This window comes from Mesocricetus auratus, unplaced genomic scaffold (assembly GCF_017639785.1).
Source record: "Mesocricetus auratus isolate SY011 unplaced genomic scaffold, BCM_Maur_2.0 Super-Scaffold_100006, whole genome shotgun sequence".
In the NCBI taxonomy this organism is placed as follows: Eukaryota; Metazoa; Chordata; class Mammalia; order Rodentia; family Cricetidae; genus Mesocricetus; species Mesocricetus auratus.
The window spans coordinates 70216416-70239726 of record NW_024429190.1 but is presented as its reverse complement, the minus strand read 5'-3'; the positions used below and the strand labels follow the sequence as shown (position 1 = coordinate 70239726).

The following is a 23311-nucleotide window of genomic DNA, read 5'->3' as shown; positions in this document are numbered from 1 at the left end:
GGATGCCAAAGTAACCTTCCCTTTGGGTTCGACTCTGCCTGGAAAACATCTGTAAATAAAGTGCGTTTTTCCATTCCAGGGCAGCTCTGGAGTAGAGCCAGGCTTTGTCCTGTTTTCCGTCATCCCCTGTGGGGGGCGGAAGGGGTGTTGGTCCGGGAGTGTGTGCCTCCTCCAGAGTCAGGGTCCCAGGTGATTGAGTGTCCGTTGTTTGTGAACTCTGGCCCGTTCTTACTGAGTTATTAGCGGCCTTCATGATATGTGCCTGACCCTCTCTAATACCACTTTATTTCTGATTAATTTGTGATTTTTTTAACTTGTGACACAAGGTTTTACCATGTGTCCCAGATTGTCCAGAACTGTCTGAGTAGCTCAGGCTAGGTAGACACCCAGCCTCAGCTTCCAGTGGCTGACGTTGCAACTGTTACTCAAACATCTGCCGATGTTCTGTTGTTATTCATTTCATTTCCCTTTCTGGTTAGTTTGCTTCTTTCGTTGGGTTTAGTTGTTTGTTTGTTTGTTTTTCTTTTTGGTTTTCAAGACAGGGTTTCTTTATGTAATGTCCTTAGTTGTCCTAGAACTAACTTTGTAGACCAGGCTGGCCTTGAACTCAAAGAAGTCTTCCTGCCTCTGCCGCCCAAATGCCTGGATTAAAACATGGACCACCGTGTCTCTATGGAACACTTCATTAAAACGTAACACTAAATGCCTTGCTCAGTGGCACATGCCTTTAGTCGCAGTTCTTGGGCGACAGAGGCAATCAGATTTCCCTTAAGCTCAAGGCCCCAGCCTGGTCTATGTAGTGACTTCTAGGACAGCCAGGGATAGAAAGGGAGATTGTGTCAAACAACAACAATAATGGGAAAAATATTTACTTTTATAGCCAAGGCTAGCCTAGGAACTCCATCAGTATCTTTGATGACCTCCAACAGTGACCCCTCTGTGCCCACTTCCTAAGGGCGGGGTAGGACAGGCATTGTGTTCTCTTTATCCAGTGCTGGGGATCGAGCCCCCAGAGCCTGGTGCATGCTAGGCCAGCACTCCAAAAGTTAATAAAGAGAAATGAGAAATTCTGGAGGGTTAGAGGATTGTAAAGGAGGAATACCTTCTTAAAATTACTTAGGCTTCCTTTGTTGCTATTGACAGAGAAATGCTGTTTAATTGGAATTTACTTTGTGTTTGTTTACTATGAAGTCCTGGGAGGCCTGGAACTTGCTATGTGGAGCAGGCTAGGATTCCTCCTGTCTCTGCCAACAGGCCAGGAAATGTATGTTTGCATGGGTGAGTAGTGCCTTAGTGCATTCCTCTGTGTGTGTGTGTGTGTGTGTGTGTGTGTGTGTGTGTGTGTGTGTGTTTTCAGGTCTTCTCCAGTACCACAGCTGCTCCGGAAGTGCTTTTCCTCTGGCTTTTCCCCCACCACACACTGGAATGAGAGGTCAGAAGCAGCATGTCTGATTGGATTTGTTCTCTTTTCTTTTTTTTTTATTTTGGGGATTGGTGGTTTACCTGCATGTATGTCCCTGTCAGATGTTGGTGTCACAGCCAGTTGTGGGCACTGCGAGTTGAACCTGGGTCCTCTGAAAGATCAGCCAGTGCTCTTTACTACTGAACCATCAATCTAGCCCCAGGATTCATTTTCTTGTAACTTAGTTTGTGACTTTTAACTGATACTTCCTAGATATTGATTTGTGTTTAAATTACTTTGGATGTCATTCTTAGACATTTCCAGGATCCAACAAGATGGGCGCACGGACCCCACCCACACTGGAGGAGCTGGCAAGACAGGCGTTGCTGAAAAATGAGGCCTTGACCATCTCTGCTCTGGAGCAACTGCCCAAGATGCTCTTCATAGCACTGTCCCAGAAGGCCTTAAGTTGGAGTCTCCCTTACATTGTGAGGGCTATGGTGGCAGCCTGGTCTTCACCCTACTACCCTATGGGGGGTGTTCTTAACCTCCCTGGAGTTTAATCAGGTTGTGGTTGAAAGACTGAGTGACACAGCACCATCGCCCTGTGTAAGTAAAAACCATGTTGGGTCACATGGAGGACTCTGGGGTACAGGGTAGATTTATTTGGAGTTGATATAATGTGGTCAGAGGGAAATCATAGGCCTTGGAAGCATCATCTTGTTGGACTGTAGCAGCCTTGACTGCCATTGATCTCTGATGGAGAAGGACAGTTGGGTGTGGGGCAGAAGAGAGAAGATGTGGGCACAGTGGGAGGAGCCTGACCCTGTCTCTCCCACAGGCACTAGTTGTGCCAGGTCAAGAGTAGCAGAATGGAGGGAAGTGAGGCAGAGGGCTACTGATGTAGTGTAGACAGAGCCATTGCCTGGGACCATGAGGTTGTTGGAGACTCAGAGCTGGGAAAACTCCAGTCCTCATGGGAGAAAGGGAGAGCTGACATTAGAGATGTGTGGAAAGGCGCTGGTGTCTGTGGAGTCTTCTCTCTTAGTGACCCTTCACCTGTTTTACTCACAGGAGGGGGAATCTTCGAATAATTATTTTTTGGGGGATGCCCTGTGAGACCTTGGCCATAGAGGCTAGAAGAAAAGATGGGGTTGGCTCAGCAGGGTCTGTGAGTAAGAAGCAGACAGTGCAGCCCCCTCCCAGATATGAGCAGAGGCAGCATGTGAAGGTGATAACTGACTTCTACTCCAGGTTCCAACAGGATGAAGAAGCAACAGACTTCTTGCCGAGGACTCAGCATAGAAAAGTCTCCCTATAGGTGTCCTGTGTGAACATGAACACTGTGTTATTGTCTGAAGATTGTTTCATTATGATCCAGAAAATTATCAGTCTATCAGACATTGAAGTTTTAGAATTCACCCTAAACTGGAGTTCTCTGTTCAATCCCTACTTCGTACAAATGATAAATCTGCTCGCACTTTCTCTAGTCTGATGGAAAAGAACTCATATGAGCATGCCTATACATCACAGTTCAAGTGGTTTGTCTGCACTTTTATATCTGAGCTCTCCAGAATCAGCAATCTCCAACATCTCTATATGAATGGCAGGTTTTCTCAGTGACAACATGTAACACTTGCTCAGGTAAGCATGGAGAGATAGCTGTTTCTACTACTGGAGGAAAACTTTGCATTTTATGTTAAAAAGTAGTGGACCTGGTATCTGCCAGTCCTTGGAGAAAGAATTCTGAAGGAGTCGTAAGAATATGTAAGCATGAACTCCTTTCTATGTAAACTGAATCTAGGTCCCCATGACCACTCATGAAGCATTGGTCTGATTTGGGGTAGGAAATGTGTGCATAGTATGTGAGAAATGTATTTGGATTGGTCAGATTTAGTGAGAATGCTGCACTTTCTCCCTTAGAATCCTGGCTAATCTAATGGGAAGTGAACAGAGAAAGAATGGTACCCAAGAGTAGAGGGTCAGAATACCTGCGTAGCTCCCCAGGTGGTCTGTGCTCACAGTGTGTGAACACACACCACGATTTCCCTTGTAGGAAAAGCTTTGAACAGTGAGGGTCTGAGAGGATGGGAAATGGTGGCAGTGGGGATAAGGTCAGTGTAGGGTGAACTGGGAATCCCAAAGTGATAGTGACAGGTAGCAGAGAGCAGGGACAACTGTCTGAAATGCTCTGGGGTCTTTCATGGGTTGGTCCTTTGTGCCCTAGGGTATAACAGGTGCACAGGAATTCTGTGTCAGTGAGGAAAGGATGCTTCAGAGCTGTGCACTGAGCCATCCCACAGTGACAGAGAAAGGAAGCTGTGGGTGTGGCTTGAGTGATCAGATTCCAGCAGGCAGCACCATAGGTATTGACTTCCATCATGTGGTCCAACTGTCCCGGGAACACCTGTCCCCTTCTACTGCTGTGTGAAACCACTACACACCCTCTCCAGCATCATTTGTCTGAACTAACCCCTTGGTCTCTGCCTAGGAACCTAAAGAACCCCTTGGAAACAATCTATCACTCACTGCAAGCTATATCAAACAAACTTGTATCATTTATCACAATGCCACCACCTATGTCAGCTAAAACATCTGGACATGAGTGGAGTCCTACTGTCAAATTTCTTTTTGATGCCTCTCAGGGTTCTCCTAGAGAAAGTGGTAGACACTCTTGAGTCTCTGGAGTTAGAGGGGTGTGGGATAAAGGACTCTCAGCTCAGTTTCTTCCTCCCTGTCCTCAGACAATGTTCCAAGCTTACCAAGGTCAATTTCTATACCAATGACTTCTCCATGAATGTTTTGAGTGACCTTCTCCACCACACAGCCAACTTGAGCAAGATGACCATGGAGCAGTACCCTGCCCCTCAAGAGTGCTATGAGCTGGGTGTGGTCTCCATAGAGAGATTTGTACAAGTTTGCCCTGTGCTCATGGATACACTCAGAGCCATAAGGCAGCCCAAGAGCATCTCCTTTGCTACAGATGTGTGCAGTAGATGCTCTAAGCGCTGTGTGTATGAGCAGGAGACCAGGCTTTGTTCTTGCTTGCAGTAAAGAGGGGAGTGTTATTTTGGTTCTTGCCTTCTCAGGTTGGGTACATAGAAGGCTTTGGGCAGAGATTTTATACTAAAATGAGCAATGCAGACATACCTTCTATGAAGTAGGTTTGGGTGTTGGAGAGGTTTTTTAATCTGAGATACTTAGTGTAGTAGGCAATACTGTGTGTACATCAAAGATGACACTGGGAAAAAGCAATGCCGAGCAAACGGACTGTTTTTACCCATGCTGTGATCTTTACTTTTTTCTCTGTCACTTAAAAAAATAAAGTCTGAGCCAGGCGGTGGTAGCCCACGGCTCTAATCCCAGCACTCGGAGGCAGAGGCTAGCTGATCTCTATGAGTTCAAGACTAGCCTGGTCTACAGAGCAAGTTTCAGGACAGCCTCCAATGCAATACAGAGAAACCTTGTCTCTAAAAACCAAAAAATAAAATAAAATAAAAAGTCTGTAACTTGCTAGCCTTGAACTCTTATAAAACTTACTTTACATTGTTTTAGTTATGTTTATGTGATGACGAGGTACATGCCCCCCTAGTGCAAGTGCCAGAGGCATCGGATTCCTTAGTCAGTTTCCTGACATGGTTGCTGGAAGCCAAAGTTGTCTGCTCTGGAAGAGAAGCAAGTGCTCTACAGTCCTGAGGCATCTCTCTCTCCAGATTCTGGCCTTGAACTCTTAATCCTCTTGTTCTGACTCCACCTCCTACTTCCTGAGATTAGTTTTATCACCACCATATCCAGCCTGTACCCTACAAGCTAGGTGGTCACTACCATATAAGTCTCTTGGTCAAAATTCCTCTACTGTCCCAAAGCCTTCCTACACCAGATATAAGTCTTTATATTGTGGTTTCCATCTTTTAATTCAGTTAGGCGGTATTATTCTCATATTTGTGGGTCTAATCTGATAGCCACAGAATAATTTTGGATCAAACGCTTTTATGTCATTTTTGTGTTTATTGCTTCCATATTGGTCACTATTGTTGACTGACTTCCATACAGCAATTAATTGGAAGGTTTTGTATCAAGTACAGTCTGGAAAGAAAGAAAAACATGAAATGGTATGATTGCTACAACAGTACCTTTTGAGGAATAATCTTAAAATTAGCCCTTGCTAGGAAGCAGGTCTGTTATAATGCACTGGACATCACACTCATGCTGAATATCATAAGAAGTTGCAGTGACCACAAGACCTTATCATGTGCAAATCATTTTATATTTTACCTACAGTCAGTGCTCACAGACCAACACATTCTTAGGAGAATACACTCTCCCTGTTAAATGACTGCCTTGTGATTTTCTGAACCAATGCACATGCAAAGGGGGAGGACACTGTAAGCAGGTTCTTCATGTCAGTCTCTCACCTGGGCTCTAAGTCTTCATATGCAGCAGGGTTTATTATTATAGAATGACACAGCAGGGCCACAGAGATGAAGTTCTACATAGAAGCGATTGCATCCTCCTGCCTCTCTGGTTCATCTCCTCTAGGTACAGTTTCAATATGAGGTCCTGAACATGCAGATTCTGGTCACCGGTTTACAGGGGACAAACACTGATCTCCTACAACACATACTATAAAACACACACAGGGAACATGGCTAAAGGTCAAGGAACTGAAGAAGAAAAGGTATCATTACATACAAGGCACATGCTCCACCTCGTAGTCAAGCCCCAGAATGTTAGAAAATATGAGGGTATTTGGTTGTCAGTGATGCTGCTTATATTTTAGAGTTATGGTTTCAATTTATAGAACAGATTGGTTTGAAACACACTTGGAAGATTATTCTGCTCTCAATCTCCCAGCCATCGTCCTGTCTCAATTGGGGATGTAGCTCAGCTGGTTGAGTGCTTGCCTATGCATTATGAATTCCCTGGGTTTGATCCCATGTCCCCAGCACCGCATGACAGCAGCTGTGGTTGTCCGTGCCTGTAATCCAACACAAAAGTGGAGGGGGAAGGAGGATGTGAAGTTCAAGGTCTTCCTCGGGTTTATAGTCAGAGGCCACCAGGGTAAGTGAGGTCCCGACTCAGAACAGCTAAGAGCTAAAGACACTGCAGGAACTCCAGTAGACCTTACTAAAGCAAGAACAGCGCTGAAACAGACGCAAAGACTGCAAGAGGACAGCAGCCTGTCCCGAAGTGGTTGCTGCTCTGCAGAGCTGAGTCAAGTCTGTTGAAGTAAGCACCAATGGTCTGGTGACATACCCCCATAGGCCTGGTGGGTAATGTCTGGTTGTCTTCCTTCAGGATCTAGGTTGAAAACTTGAGTGATCTCGTGGTGAATAGCATTACAGGTGCTGCCCGTCTGATTCATGATTTATGCCACCTCTCTATTTCCTTCTGGTTGAATTAGCCAATCTCCTAAATGGTGAATCCTAAGGTGTTGGCACTCTCAGTTCTAGAAGGGATGTCTCCATCAAATCCCTCCCCTCAGGGCTCAGGTACCTTGTGTAAATGAGAAAGAAAGAATGTTAGAGCCCTAGGGGAGGGTGGACATTAGGAAACCTTAAACACCTCAGGACTGATGGATTTACTGTGCCATCATGAACAGGGCCCACATGGCTCTGCAACACAAGGGGCTCTGGGTTGAGAGGACTGACACAAGCTCCAACCAGTAAGCAAGAAGCTTACTAGGATGACATTTATAAACCATCTTGCCCTGTTGGTTAGTAAACTGTGATAATCCCAACCCAGCATTAGCACAGGACTGCAAATTACTTCTACACGGGAGGCAGAAAAGGAGGGTCTCAAGTTCATGCCAGCCTGAGGAACTCACTGTTGTCTTATTTAAAACAAACAGTCCTTCTGGTTGTGGCAGTGCACACCTGTAATCCCAACACTGTGGAGGCAGGGGCTAGTGGATCTCTGAGTTCTAGGCAATCCTGGTCAACAAAGGCATGACCACATCGGGAAATCCCTGTCTCAGAAACAAGTAAACAAAAATAGTATTAATAAGGATAAGGATTGGGGACTGAGGGCAGAAGTCAGTACTGGAATCCTGGCACACCACGTTTAAAAAAATAAAAACATCCAAAAACACAGAAAGAAAAACACAGCTGAGATGGACTTCAGTGGAAGTGTTCATGGAGACCTGGGTTGGATTAGGTGACAGAGAGAGAGAGAGAGAGAGAGAGAGAGAGAGAGAGAGAGAGAGAGAGAGAGAGAGAGAGAGAGGAAAAAGTGTGAAGTGTGTGAAGTGTGTGCATTGCTTGGTATATTGTTTGGTGTGCATAGGTGTGTTCCTGGTCTCCATCCCCAATTTTAAAAAGCAAGTAAATAAATCACTGAAGTAGAGAAATCTGCTCCTTGACATTTGTTCATTTTCTTGTGTAATCCTTGGGAGTTAACCTACAACCTTCTACATTTTTCCTTCCTTCCTTCCTTGCTTCCTCTTCCTTCCTTCCTTCCTTCCTTCCTTGCTTCCTTCCTTCCTTCCTTCCTTCCTTCCTTCCTTCCTTCCTTTCTTTCTTTCTGCTCTACTTTCTTGATTCTCATGTCTGGCTATCTGGGAGCTGCCTACCTTTAAGGTTATATGAGAATCTGACTCCTGCCAGTCACTGGGAATGAAAGTTACAGATCCATTAGAATGTGGAAGCTTCATCTTGTTTCCACCTATGCTAGATGGAGGGCTCAATGACCACTCATGAAGCAAAGGACTGAAGTGGGCTGAAAACAGGACAGATTCTAGTAAGGATGGCTTGTAATTCTTTATGGAATCATGTTAAATTATTCCAATGAAAAGGGAACAGAAACAAGAGTTTCATTACGTGTCGGGGGACTCACACCTGCATAGTCTAGAGGTGAGCTCTGTGCTCAGATCTGTGAGAACAACCTCCATTCTAACTCTAATTTCCCATGTGTCAGATTGTGGAGGCCAGGTAGGGACTGAGTGCGTGGGACATGGGACAGAGTGGTGGGAATGGCTATGACTGGAAGTGAATGTGAAGAGGCTGGGATAGAAACCAGGGTTCAGGGAATCCACGGGAAATGTCCTAGATCCTGAGAGAACTTTCATGTGTGGAACCTTGTTATGAGTGTCTTCTGGGATTATGGGCTGAGATGGTTTTCTGCTTGACAGACAGACCAGGATATGAACCTAGGGTTTGTCTTGACTGAGTAGATCCTAAGAGGGATCATCTTAGATATTGTCTTTGATCATTTGGTCAAACTGACCTTGGGATACTTACTTCCTCTTACCTCATGGTAAACCCCACCCCATTCTCTCCAATGTCATTTACCAGAGCTAACACCTTGGTTTCTCCCTAAGTTCCTGTCAAGACCCTTGGGGAACTTCTCCACCACTCACTAGCAAATATCACAACTTGAATTATTTCCCCTGTTGTCACAGCTTCTGTCAGCTCAATCATCTGGACATGAGAGGTGTGGTATTATTGGCTTTAGACCCCATGCCTCTCTGACTTCTACTAGAGACTGTGGCACACTCTCTGCAGTCCCTGGACATGCAAGGTGGTGGGATGGAGGACTCACAGCTCACTGTCCTTAGACCTGTCCTGAGCTGGTGCCTCTGCCTCACGAAGATCAACCTGTATGACAATGACTTCTCTGTGCCCATTCTTAAGGACCTTTTGATGCACACAGCCAACTGGAGCAAGATGAATGGGGAGTAGTTCTCCGCCCCTGTGGAATGCTATGATGACTTAGGTTATATCCTTGTCCTGGGCTCATGAATGCACTAAGGGCCAAGAGTTTCCCTGAGAGGATCTTCATTGCTATGATGTCTGTCAGAAATGCAGTGTTGTGCACAGGCTGGCAGATCTCTGTGAGTTCAAGACCAGCCTGGTCTACAAGAGCTAGTTTCAGGACAGCCTCTGAAGCCACAGAGAAACCCTGTCTTGAAACTGAAAGGAGTAAACTAAATTCAAGGGTTTTACTTCTAATAATTTAGAAATAAAGGCACCAGACCTTCACTCAGCCCCCTTCTTTCATACCCATGACAGGCTACGAAAAAGACATGTAGACCTCTGAAATAAGGAATCTCCAGATCCTCTGGCCTCCTGGAGCCTAGGACCAAAAGTGAACACAAAGAAACTCCAGACCACCCGCCTCCCCAACCTACTAGATGCTGGGTTCATAGGAACTGTTTGGCCACAAAGGAAACTCCAGGGGAGACCAAAACTCCCCTGTTGTCTCCATGATACACTTCTGAAAACTATTGGTATCTACATGCAACAGGCCACCTGCAAGTAACAAGATAATGCCATAGAAACCATAGAATGTTCCCTCTCAACACTGACCATTGAAAATAATTGATACACAGGTATTTCATGCCAAAATATGACTTTGAGAAATTCTCCTGATTTTCCCAAATGTCAACCAATCAGAAACCAACCTGTACTATAAAACTAACAGTAGACTGGGAACTTTACTCCCTCTGGGGGCTGCTGTGTCAGCTTTCAACTTGGGGTCTCTGTCATGGGTGGAAGAACAATCATTAAACATTGCTTTCCAGTTTAGTGGCTCTGTCTTCCTGGTGGTCTCTGGGGACTTTACAAATTTGGTAAAACCGAACCCACCCCTACCCCGAAAAATTATTAACTTACTGTGATCAGAATTGGCATAACCTATGAAGGATATTTCAAGGAACCACAGAGGATTAACATCCTGTGTACTCAGGTCACTGGGCATTGTGGACCCCTCAGAGATGGCTGAAGGAAAGACTATAAAGGGCAAAGTGAACAGGGTTTATGACATTTCTTCTACATTTAAAGGTTTCTTTTCTTTTTATTTGATAGCCTCATGTGCTCTACACTGGCCGTGAACCATTGACTTTTTTTTTTGCCTCACTGAGATTGCCATCATAATCTACCATGTGTAGCATGCATGCCACACATCTGTAGGCTGGTATTCTTGTGGACTCTTGAACTATGTGAAGTAGCCATAGTGCACATCAAGGTGTTCAGTAAATGCATAAGTGTCTTTACTGGTAAGAAATATTTACTTCAAAAAAAGAATTGTGTATTATTGATTTTAAGTCTTTATTTGTGACCTCTTTGTTGATTTACTTGGAAAAAAAATCTTCCCGGCATAGCCATTATATCCTCCATTTTCTGGATAGTAAAACAGTAGCAAAACAACTCATTATTACACAAGTTTATTCTTCATTAGAATGTTTGCTGAGTACATAGAGCAGGGGTTATAACTGTTATCTGAATTCCATAAAGCACCTAAATTTAAGGGCTCCTCAACAAATGCTTTCTGTACAGAATTAAAAACAAATATATTGATGCCAATAAGGCCAATATTTCAGAGTCTGGGATAAGTGAATGAAGTTATCTTCAGGGTGGCCCAAATAGGGACATTAAGGGTAGCCTAGAGTACAGAGTAAGACAACTTTGTCTTTAGAAAACAACAACCCATAGATTGAGAGAGATGACTTATAGGTTTAGAGCACATAGAGCTTTTTTTAAAAGATATTTTTTAATTTAAATTAGAAACAAGCTTGCTTCACATGTCAATCACAGCTCTCTCTCCCTCCCCTTCTCCCCCGTCCCCCTACCTCCCGAGCTCCCCCCCAAAAAAGTCCTCACTCTGATCCCCAGGGAGGGTAAGGCAGTCCATAGTGGATCTCCAGAGTCTGCCATTTCATTCAGGGCAGGGCCTAGGTCCTCCTCCAAGAGTCCAGGTTTAGAGAGCATCCCTCATTGTGGGATGGGCACCCAAAGTCCATTTTTATACCAGGGAAAAGTACTGATGCACTACCCAAGGCCCCATAGATTGCCTAGGCCTCCTTATTGACAATCATATTGAGGGTGTCTGAAATAGTCCCATGTTGGCCTCCCAGCCATCAGTCTGGGGTCCTGGAGCTCCCCCTTGCGTAGATCAGCTGTTTCTGTGGGTTAAACCAGCCCAGTCTTGACTTCTTTGCTTACCAGCATCCTAGTCTCCTCCACACATAAGACCAAGACTAGGACCAGGAAGAGGAGAACTACCAGAGTATGGGACTTGCTTGCACCCACCAAAAGGGAACCCTGGACTGCTACCGACCAGGCAAGGAAGAGGCTCTTTCTGCACCCACCAAAGAAGAGATGTGAAGGAGACAATACAAAAACACATTCATCAAGAGAAAAAACAATATGACACCACCAGAGTCTAGAGACTCTACACCAGTGTAGGGAGTGATTTTACCTATCCGTAAGCGCTGACCACCCCTGTGTGGATATGTTCACGGGTCCATAGACTGTACCGGATAAATAGAGTGAGGGGGTGGAGACTCTCTCTCTTAGGGTTGCGGTTTTGACCTGGAGAGCCCCATAGGGACCACTGGTTCTCTGCTTTCTTAGCTTTTCAAGTAAGTGATTTCTATTTCAATAAATAATAATAGGACATCCCTAAATTTGTGTAGTTTAGTATTTCTGCTTTACACCAGCAAGGCTCGAACATTCCAAGGCAAATGAAGCAGAAGAGAATGACCTTAAAAACGACTTCATGAAAATTGTAGAGGCCCTCAAAGAGGATACGGGAAAATCCCGAAAAGACATAGAAGAAAAAACAAACCAAAAAATGCAAGAAATGGAAAGAAAACAAACCAAATAATCAAAAAAAGCAAGAAATGGAGGGAAAGACAAAGCAAAAAAATTGCAAGAAATGGTTCAAACAGTGCAAGGGATGAATGCTGAAATAGAGACAATAAAAGAAAAACACAGTCTGAAGAAATCCTAGAAATAGAAAAGCTCGGCAAATGGTAGGTTCTACAGATGCAAACATAACCTACAAAATACAAGAGATGGAAGAGGGAATCTCAGGTGTTGAAGTTCACTAGGTTATAACCCATGGCCAGATTAGAGGACAGGGATCTCCCCAGGTCAGAGGTCACACTCAGATCCTACTCTATGCCAAATTCAGAGTAACTTTCCCTTCATGACCTGAACAAACTCCTCATTCCTCTGCCTCTTCACTGTGACATCAGTAACAGCTGCGGTGATGAAATACCCCAGGAGAAGCAACTGAGCTACGGAACGGTCTTCTTTGTCTCACAACTCAAGGGCATACTGTCCATTATGGCAGGAATGACATGGCAGCAAGAGTGAGAGAGTCTACTGGTCAGGCTGTGTGCATAAGCAGGGAGCAGGGAGAAAGCAAGGGTGGTGCTGAGTTTGCAGCACCTTTCTTGCTCAGTTCATGACTGCAGCACCTGGAGTGATGACCTCAGCCTATGAGACCCCACCTCCACATTGACAGTGCAGCTACTGCCTGACTGCTCTTGTCAGAACACCTGCAGGTATGGTTCCTTGATGAGTCTAAAGAACCAAGGTGACAAGGCTGACCATTACATAAATGGTTCTTTTTTGTTATTGTTTTTCCAGACAGGGTATCTGTGTGTAACCCTGGATATCCTGGAACTCTGCAGATCAGGGTAGCCTAGAACTCTCTAAGCTCCTCTTGTCTCTGCCTTATGAGCACTAGTATTAAAGGTGTGCTCCACCAAAGCCAAATTCCTAAATTGTTCTCAACAGTGAGAGAGCAGAGTGTGTTTCCACCAGAGTTGAAATAAGATGCAAGGCTGTGGCCAAAAGGATTTAATACCTCCAAGTATTTGATCTTTTGGATCCTTGCAACACAGGTGGTGAAATCCTCACAGGTGAGAGCTACTTGCAATTTCTAGTATCCAAGGACTCAAACTGCCACACCATCCTACCATAATGCAACCCAGAAACTCACTCTCCTGAATTTCTTTTTAAACATTTATTTATTTTTTATGTATACAATCTTCTGCCAGCATGTATGCTTGCATGACAGAAGAGGGCACCAAATTTCATTACAGTGGGTTGTGAGCCACCATGTGGTTGCTGGGAATTGAACTCAGGTCCTCTCGAAGAGCAGTCAGTGCTCTTAACCTCTGAGCCACCTCTCCAGCTCAAAACAAAAAATTCTTAGCCCTCAACAGTAAAGAAAAAAGAGACCTTATTAGTGAGTAGACTAACCACCTTAACAGAATAGCACATGCATTCCAAACATAGAAATATGGAAGAGATTCTCATCATATGTCTCCCAAAAATGCAATTTAATGCAGTAATGGAGAAGTGCCCCAAGACCTCACCCTTGGTGGAGGAGGTACTGGCAGTGGATGGCTGCTGAGAGACAGTCACTGTCCTTTCAGGTCTTGGATGCTGATTGATTGTCTATGCCCCAGGGGATGGACACACACCTAGACCTATATAGTTATCACTAACTGAACTCAAGAGGTTGTTAAAGAAAACCATGAAAGGTAACACATGAAATTGGCAGAGAGATGGGGTGAGGTCCACTGTGAGAGATGGAGACAGTGATGGATGGGTGGGCATTATCAAGATGCATCGCATAAACTGTGGAATGTGCAAAGAATTGAAGGAAAGGTGGGATTCCATTATACATGGGTAGAATGCCCAGAGTCAGGCACACTAGACTTGCAGACTGCTAAGGAGGACACTTAGTACCAGGAACCAGGGAGAATACAAACAGGCACAGCAATTTTGAAAGCAAATCTGCCCATTTCTTTCTTTTATTTGGGGAGGGTGTTTCCAGACAGGGTTTCTTTGTGGCTTTGGAGGCTGTCCTAGAACTAGCTCTTGTAGACCAGGCTGGTCCTGAACTCACAGAAATCTGCTTGTCTCTGCCTCCCGAGGGCTAGGATTAAAGGTGGTGGCCACCACTGCCCGGGACCTATATCTTTTTTATTTATCATTGTTAATTTATTTTTTACATCCCAATCCCAGTTCCCCCTCCCTCCTTTCCTCCCAGTCTGCTCTCCCCACATCCCCTCCATCTCCCCTCTGCTCCTCAGAGAGGTTAAAGCTCCCTTTCCAGAAATAGATGGAAGCAGATACAGAAATCAACAACTAACCAATGGGTGAAGCTCCTGGAGTACAATCAAAGTGAGGGAGGAGCGAAAATATGAACAAGGGAGTCAAGACCGTGGTTGGGAAACCCACAGGAACAGCTAACCCCAGCTAGTGAGAGACCACTGACTCAGGTCTGAAAAATGTGGAGACTGCATAAGACCAAACCTGCAGCAATTTTTGCCAACAACGTCTAACTGAACAAGAAGGTGAACCACATACGATGGAGTGGTACCATCTGATGGACCGTAGGCCAGGAAGGAGTTAAAGAGAAAATCAAACAGCACCACATCATCTCTCTGCTTCCTGTTTGCATTCACTATGAGTAGACCCTGCCTATTCTGTCCCTATCATTCCTTTCCCACAATTCCGTGCTGCAGGGCATTTTAGGAACAGTTGGCCAAATAAACCTCTTTCCCTGTTAAGTTGCTTCTGGTGAAGGTTCTGGTTTAATGTCAAGAAAATGCACTGGTTACTTATCTTTTGTGGTAGCAACCATGCCTGGGGCCACTAGGGAAGAGTATGAGCAAAACCCCATTCCAGCCCCAAACCCCTCTAGTGAGCAGCTGTTACAATAGAATCTGGAGGTTTCCTGTTTAAATGGCATCTATTGCCCAAGGTTCTTTAGCCCAACAGTCAACCTGTGGGTCTTTCCCCCTTAGGGTTGTAGAATATCTGATCATATCAGTTGCCAATCAAAAACCACAGGATTGTTGTTGTTGTTGTATCTTCTGGGCAATGACAAACAGTTTGCTAGAGAGCTCCTTTGGGAGGTATGCTGCAATATGGAAACCTCACTAATCATGAGGATATTTTCTTGTTTGTTTCCTTCTGTCTCCAGATAGAGTTTCTGTGTAGTTTCAGAGGCTGTCCTGGAACTCACTCTGTAGAACAGAATGGCCTTGAACTCACAGACATGCCCCGTACCTCTGCCTCTTGAGTGCTGCGATTAAAAGCATGTGCCACCACCACCCAGCTTCATTAGGATATCTTTAATTCCCTTTGTTGTTCATGGACGTCTTGCTTAAATCTACTCATCACTCGTGACCTCAGGCCTATGGTAAAGACAACCTTCTGGTTTTAGGCAACCAGCAAACAGAGAAGAGCAAAGTGTGATGTCTGTAGTTCTCTAGATAACAAGTCTTAAGGGTTAGTAATTAAAGCTAATGTTTTGCCTGGAATTCTGAGGAAAGGGGCCTCAAGAGCCAATGTCTCTGAACTCAGAAGACCTACTGCTCTAAATTGGGGTGGAGTATTCCTGAAGACACTGTTGTTATTTAAAACTACCTTGGACCTTATTTGGGAGACGGGATTGTCCCCTTTTCCTCCGTCCTAGCTCCTGTTCATGTTGGTGACTGTCATTAGCATTTGAGAGCATCCCAATTCAATGTCCACACACCCCTAACTACACTGACTAGTGCAGGAATGGACATGGAATCTACCTCTTCACAGCGCTAAACCCAAGGCAATACTGCTAGAAGGGAAGGAACTTGTGTCCAGAGGGGCTTGGATGAGAAGTGCTCACATCATTAGATGTACATTCTTGACATCATGAGAAGTGAGAGCTTGAAATTCCTATCAGAGGCCTGGGAGCCTCATATGGATGTGGGGGTTTGTGTGACTATTATGACACGGGGAGCAGGGGATAGAGAACAGCCAAGGAAAGAAGTGGAGTACTTGGTAAAACTGGTCTGAAAAGTCTCACTTGAGGCCGTTAACTAGTGATTCCCAGTTAACTAGTCAATTTGTAATGTCTCTATTTCCATACATTGTTGAGGATTTTCTCATTTTCAGTCTCACTGACCATCTGTTTAATTATCCTACTGTTTGTTTAATAGTTTGTGTTTAAACTGAGTTTGGCTCTGAACTTTGAGTCTTTTTATTTTTTGAGACAGGGTTTCTCTATGTGGCTTTGGAACTTCTTCTGCCAGTCACTTTGTAGATCAGAAAAACTCAGAGAGATCTACCTGGGTCTGCCTCCCAAATGCTGGGATTAAAGGTGTGTGCCACCAACACCTGGCTGGAATCTTTCTACTTTCTAAAATACATATGTATTTCTGGCCCGGTGTTGGTGCCACACGGCTTTAATCCCAGCACTTGGGAGGCAGAGGTAGATAGATCTCTCTGAGCTCTAGACTAGCCAGTCTATAGAGTGAATGCCAGGACAACCTCCAAAGCAATACAGAAAAACCTTGTCTCGAAAATAAAAAACAAACAAACAAACACACAAAACAAACAAGAAACACAAAACAAAACCTAATATAGTGCTATAAATTTTTTGAGAACTGATTTAATTTGTTGCTTCATCTCAATAGTAAAAGGTCACCTCTGTGTTAGTGACATCCTGTCAGTGTCAGAAGCAGTCAGATCTAATATCATAAGAGACTAAGAAATACAACTTTTGGAAAAGATGAACTTAACAACACCCAAGTTCCATCAATGAAAGTCTCAGAATGAGCCCTGATGCCACAAGAGACCTATGGTAGAGATTTGTCAGCTGAGCTAACCTCACATTAATGTTTCCAACAATGTACTTTTGTTTCTTTTATTTTGTCTCTATCTTTTCTACCTATGGTACTGGATTCTATCCCCAGTATCAAGAAAATAAAATAAACCACAGCCTCTAGGGGTCTTGTCTTTTTTCATCATATTTTTTTGTCTCTTTCCTTTTTGGTTTTTGGTATTTAACCTATGGGATTCAACACGTAAGTTAGAAGTCAACAGCCATTTAATTTTATTGTAATTAATTAATTAATTATTAACTAGTTGTTTTGAGAAACGTTCCTATGTGTAGGCCTCACTGACCTGTATGTAACCTTGTATACCCAACTGGCTTCGAACTCACAGAAAGCTACCTGCCCCCACCTTCTGAGTGCTGCGTTTAAAGTCATGTGCCTCAAGTGCCCACCCAAACATCTTCCTCTCTCTTCCCCCCACTCTTCCTTCCTTAACAAAGGAGCCAGCCTAAAACTTTCAGAGATGAGACTGGTCTTGAAATAACAGAGATCTACCTGCCTCTGTTCCCTGTTTGCTAGGATAAATACAGGAGTCAATCTGCCCAGGCAATTGACTCCTCTCAAGGTACGGTCTTCCTCAGTGCTGAGCGAATATCCAGCAACATGGAAAATGATGGAGTCATGGGCACCAGGACTTGGACAGATTCCATTACCGCTATGGTGACATGGTTCTCACTTAGTGGCTACCAAATCTGGATGCCTAAAGCCAGACTCTGGATGTCAAAGTAACCTTCCCTTTGGGTTCAACACTGCCTGGAAAAACATCTGTAAATAAAGTGGGTTTGAGGCTCACTCCTGTAATTCAGCACTCAGGAAGAAATGAAGCCACATAAAGGCCCTATCTAAAAGCAAATTCTACCTAAAGGGAAGAAAAAAAAAAGAATTGACAGAAGAAAGAAGAAAGATCTTAGTGTTTGGCAGCTAGTCTCAATTCCTTCCCTTTCTTGCCTGAAGATCTGATGCAGACACACCCTAAATCCAAAACCTCTTCTGATGGAGTTCAACCATCCAATCAAATTACAGCTTGTGGGTGGGGCAGGCTTCTAAATGGAGGAGTTAGAAGGAAAGAATGAAAATCTTCAGAAGGACCAGAAAAGATGCCCAGGGTCGAGGAGCAGACAGCCTCTGCCTGTCCTGCTGGAAGAAGAAACAGGATCGCCAGTGTCTGCCTGTGGTAAGTCCCCCTCCTCCATCAGACATCACATCTCACCCAGACCAGCCACTCTCCTCCTTAGAGCTAAGGTGGCTCAAGGAGTTCTTCCGTTTGTTTCCAGATGAGGCTACTGGAGAATGATTTTGACTCCAAATGGAGCTTTGTCTTGCTCTTAAATACCACTTTTTTTTCCTTTTTAACTTGTGATTGTTTTAAATCTTTGTGTCAAGGTTGTACCATGTTGCCCACATTGTCCCACAACTGTATGAGTAGCCCAGGCCAGGTAGACACCCAGCCTTATCTCTGATTGACTGACATTACATGTTGTTACTAAAACAGTTACTAATGTTTGGTTGTTCATCTCATTTAAGTAGGTGGCGAGTTTGCTTCTTTCGCTGGTTTTACGTTGTTTTATGTTTTTGTTTCCTTTTTTTATTTTTGGTTTTTCAAGAAAGGGTTTCTCTTTGAAATAGTCCCATATGTCCTGGAAATCAATTTGTATGTATAAAACAAGGCTGGACTTGACCTCATAGAAATCTGCCTGTCTCTGCCTCCCAGGAACTAGAATTAAAGGCGTGTGCCACCATGCCCAGGAGTGGTTTTACTCTTCCTTCCTCTGTTTCTTCCTTTCTTTCTTTCTTTCTTTCTTTCTTTCTTTCTTTCTTTCTTTCTTTCTTTCTTTCTTTCTTTCTTCCTTCCTTTCTGTGTTTTTTTTCCAGACAGGTATGCTTTGTAGGTTTGGAAGTTATTCTGGAAGTGGCTTAGTAAACTAGGCTGGCCTTGAACTTCCTGAGATCCTCCTGCCTCTGCCTCCTGAGTGCTGGTAATAAATGTGTGTGCCACTAATGCCTAGCTAACATTTTAAATTAAAATTTTTCTCATTTTAATTTCCAAACCCATTTTCCCCTCACTCCCCTTCTCTTACTCCTCAATTCCACTCATCCTGCACCCAATCCACTCCCCAGAGGGCATAAGGCCTCCCTTCGGTTGACTGGACCAAACCCGTCACCGCTGAATGAAGGTAGGCAAGGTACCTGACCCACATAATGAGTCCCTAAGGCCAGTTCATGAACCTTGGATAAGTCCTAGTCCCTCAAGGACCCCACCACTTTAAACAGATTGAGGTTAAGGTATTTTAAGGTGTTTCTGCCTTTAAAACCTTCTCACTCTCCAGAATTTCTGATTTCCCTTTACTATAGTCTCATGTTCACTGCATACTAATAAAAGGAAGAAAACCTTAAATCTGGATGCAGCTGATGCAGGTCAGCTTATGGAGTGCTGGCCTAGCATGCACGAGGCTCTGGGGGCTCCATCCCCAGCACTGGATAAAGAGAACACAATGCCTAGGCCACCCAGACCTTAAAGTGCAGACAGAGGTCATCTAAGATATGTATGGAGTTTCTAAGCTAGCCTTGGTTATAGTCCATATTTCTATTATTATTGCTCAGAGAAATCTGCTTGCCTCTGCCAGCCTGATCTAGGCAAGTTCCAGAACAGACTCCAAAATAATACAGAGAAACCCTGTCTCAAAAACAAAAAAACCAAAACAAAAAAAAAACCAACAAAGTAATAATAATAATAATTTAAAAAGTTACTCAGTTTTACTTTGGTGCGGTTGACAGAAAGGCTATTGATCGTTGTTTGTTTGATTACTATGAAGTTCTGGGTAGCCTGGAACTTCAGGCTAAAATCCACAGAAATCTTCCTGTCTCTCCCTCCTCAACAGGTGTGTGTATGGGGGAGGGGGGTCCTAGAACTACTTGTCCTCTGTCTCTTCACCGCAGTCTGGGATGAGAGGCCAGAGGCACCTTATATGAAGATAGTATTTCTTTTCTTGTAACTGATTTAGTTTGCTACCATTAACTGATACTTCCTGGAGATTGATTGAGTTTATATGAATTGACATATCCTTGGAAGTTTCTAGGACCCAAAAAGATGAGCACCCTGACCCCACCCACACTGGAGAAGCTGTCAAGGCAGACGCTGCTGAGAAATGAGGCCTTGACAATCTCTGCTCTGGAAGGCCTGCCCAAGATGATCTTCCTAGATCTGTTCCAGGAGGCCTTCAGTCGTAGACTCCCAAAGATTGTGAGGGTAATGGTGGCCTCCTGGCCTTTACCCTACATCGCTGGAGGGGCCTTGATGTCGTCCTGCAACCTGGAAATAGTTTTTTGCTGTGGTGGGAGGACTAAGGGACCTGCTGGCACAGCATCATCACCGTGTGTAAGTAAGAACCATGTAGGGTCACATGGAGGATTCTGGGGCACAAGGGAAAGATATTTGTATTGAGATAATGGGAGTCAGAGGGGGATCATAGGCCTTGGAAGCATCATCTTGTTGGACTGCAGCAGCCTTGACTGCCATTGATGTCTGATGGAGAAGGACAGTTGGGTGTGGGGTGGAAGAGAGAAGATGTGGGCACAGTGGGAGGAGCCTGACCCTGTCTCTCCCACAGGTAGGCACTAGTTGTACCAGGTCAAGAGTAGCAGAATGGAGGGAAGCGATAGAGAGAGGGCTACCTGCGCAGTTCAGAAAGAGCCAATGCCGGAGACCATGAGGTTGTTAGAGACTCAGAGCTGGGAAAAAAACTACAAAGAAACATTGCTGAAATCCGCATGAGAGACACTTAGAGCTGACATGTCTGTTGGGTCTTCTCTCTCAGTAACCCTTCACCCTTTTTTTCACAGGTCGGGGAATCTACTAATACTAGATTTTCAGAGGGTGCCCCATGTGTTGTGGACCATAAAGGCTAGAACAGAAGATGGGGACAGCTCAGCAGTGACTGTGAGTGAGAAGCAGGCGGTGAAGCCCCCTCCCAGATATGAGCAGAGGCAGCGTGTGAAGGTGATAACTGACCTCTACTCCAGGATCCAAAAGAATAAAGAAGGAACAGACTTCTTGCAGGGGACTCAGCATAGAAAAGACTCCCTACAGCTGTCCTGTGTGAACATGAAGATTGTATTACTGTCTGAAGTGAACATGAAGATTGTGTTATTATCTGAAGATGTTGTCAGTATGTTCCATAAAATTAATGGGCTGGAGAGCATTCAGGTGTTAGAACTCACCACAGATTGGAATTTGTCGACTCTCTTACAATATTATCCCTACTTTCCACATATGATAAATCTTCACACACTTAATATGGTCTGGATCAGCAAGAACACACATGAGCATGACCATACATCAGAATATAATTGGTTTTTTTTCCCTTTCCTACCTGAGTTCTACAGAATCAGCAGTCTGCAACATCTCTATGTGAGCGGCATCTGTAGTCTCAGTGATAACTTGACAAACTTGCTCAGGTAAAGATGACTAGAGAGCTGTTTCCCATACCATGGAAAAACTTTACATTTTATGTTAAAGAGTAGTGTAATCTCCCAGTCCTTAGAGAATGAATTGTAAAGGAGTCATAAGCATATCTAAGCATGGCCTCCTTTCTATGTAAGCTGAAACTAGGTCTCCCATGACCACTCATGAAGCATTGGTCTGATTTGAGGTAGTACATGTGTGCATAGTATGTGAGAAATGCAGTTGGATTGGTCAGATTTAGTGAGAATGCTGCACTTTCTCCCTTAGAATGCTGGCTAATCTAATGTGAAGTGAACAGAGAAAGAATGGTACCCAAGAGTAGAGGGTCAGAATACCTGCATAGCTCCCCAGGTGGTCTGTGCTCACAGTGTGTGAACAGACACCAGGATTTCCCACATAGGATAAGCTTTGAACAATGAGGGGCTGAGAGGATGGGAAATGGTTGACAGTCAGTGTTGGTGGAGACTGGGAATCCCCACATAGGTGGTGACAGGAAGCAGAGAGCAGTGACAACTGTCTGAAATGCTCTGGGGTCTTTCATGGGTTGGTCCTTGTGTGCCCTAGGGTATAACGGTGCACAGGAATTCTGTGTCAGTGAGGAAAGGATGCTGCAGAGCTGTGCACTGAGCCATCCCACAGTGACAGAGAAAGGCAACTGTGGGTGTGGCTTGAGTGATCAGATTCCAACAGACAGCACCATAGGTATTGACTTCCGTCATGTGGTCCAACTGTCCCGGGGACACCTATCCCCTTCTAGTGCTGTGTGAAACCACTACACACTCTCTCCAGCATCATTTGCCTGAACTAACCCCTTGGTCTCTGCCTAGGAACCTGAAGAATCACCTGGAAACCTCTGTCACTCACTGCCAGCTGTTTCAGTCAGACTTGAATCATTTGTCCCAGTGTCAGCACCTCTATCAACTAAAACATCTGGATATTTGTGGAGTCATACTGTCATTTGTAGGACTGTAGGCATGATGCCTCTCAGGGTTCTCCTAGAGAGAGTGGCAGACACTCTCGAAACTCTGGAGTTAGAGGGGTGTGGGATAAAGGACTCTCAGCTCAGAGTCCTCCTCCCTGCCCTCAGCCAGTGCTCCAAGCTCACCAAGGTCAATTTCATACCAACGACTTCTCCATGAATGTCTTGAGTGACCTTCTCTACCACACACCCAACTTGAGCAAGATGACCATGGAGCAGTACCCTGCCCCTCGAGAGTGCTCTGAGCTCGGTGTGGTCTCCATAGAGAGATTTGTACAAGTTTGCCCTGTGCTCATGGATACACTCAGGGCCATAAGGCAGCCCAAAAGCGTCTCCTTTGCTACAAATGTGTGCAGTAGATGCTCTAAGCGCTGTGTGTATGAGCAGGAGACCAGGCTTTGTTCTTGCCTACGGTAAAGAGAGGAGTGTTATTTTTGCTTCTCACCTTATCATAGAAGGCTTGTGTAGAGGTTTTAAACTAAAGAGAGCAGTGAAGAGACACCTTCTATGAAGGAGGTTTGGGTTTTGGAGAGGTTTTTTAACCCAAGATGCTCATTGTAGTAGGCAGCACTGTGTGAACGTCAAAGATAACACTAGGAAAAAACAATGCAAACCAAATGGAATGTGTTTTATCACATGATATGATCTTTATTTTTCTCTTTCACATAAAAAAATATTGACAAAGGCACAGCTTGAACAAGTCTGTTGGATGTTTGAACAGCTCCCAGGATTCCCCCTGGTAGTCTCTCTTGGCTCCAAGGTTTCATGTTGGTGCCTGCAGGTGAAGACCCAGTTGCCTGGCCAGAACCTATGGGGTTTGGGAGGGGCAATAGATTCATAAATGGCCTTGAGTCAAGGCCAGATTTGTTGTTGAGTCTGCTGTAGCCTCTGGAGGGCATTAACAAAGTCTTGATAATCTAGGGCAGAAAGAAGATCACTCTGTAGGCTAGGAATCATGGGAGGAGGAGATCCATACATGATTCCAAAAGGGGTAAGACCCGTCTGGTATGCGGAATTCCTCACCTGGAAAAGAGCAAAGGGAAGGAGATTCACCCGTCTTCGCCA

General features: G+C 44.5%; 1 protein-coding gene and 1 pseudogene across 1 annotated transcript; both read left to right on the top strand.

Annotated features, from left to right (window-relative positions):
• Nucleotides 1–1737: 1737 nt before the first annotated feature.
• On the top strand, nt 1738–4459 carry LOC121140985 (PRAME family member 8-like). The gene is made up of 3 exons (XM_040747878.1): nt 1738–1870; nt 3459–3516; nt 3904–4459. Exons 1-3 carry the CDS (start codon nt 1738–1740, stop codon nt 4454–4456), a joined length of 744 nt encoding a protein of 247 aa, XP_040603812.1. The 3' UTR covers nt 4457–4459.
• A 15434-nt stretch (nt 4460–19893) lies between these two features.
• LOC121140984 lies at nt 19894–22663 on the top strand (annotated as a pseudogene).
• The last annotated feature ends 648 nt before the right edge of the window (nt 22664–23311 follow it).

Excerpts from the sequence above, each read along its gene's own strand:
- LOC121140985 (XM_040747878.1), top strand. The coding sequence starts at position 1,738 with ATGGGCGCACGGACCCCACCCACACTGGAGGAGCTGGCAAGACAGGCG. Across the intron at positions 1,871-3,458 it reads ACTGTCCCAGAAGGCCTTAA|GAAAAGCTTTGAACAGTGAG; the intron begins GTTGGAGTCTCC and ends TTTCCCTTGTAG. Across the intron at positions 3,517-3,903 it reads ATGGTGGCAGTGGGGATAAG|AACCCCTTGGAAACAATCTA; the intron begins GTCAGTGTAGGG and ends AGGAACCTAAAG.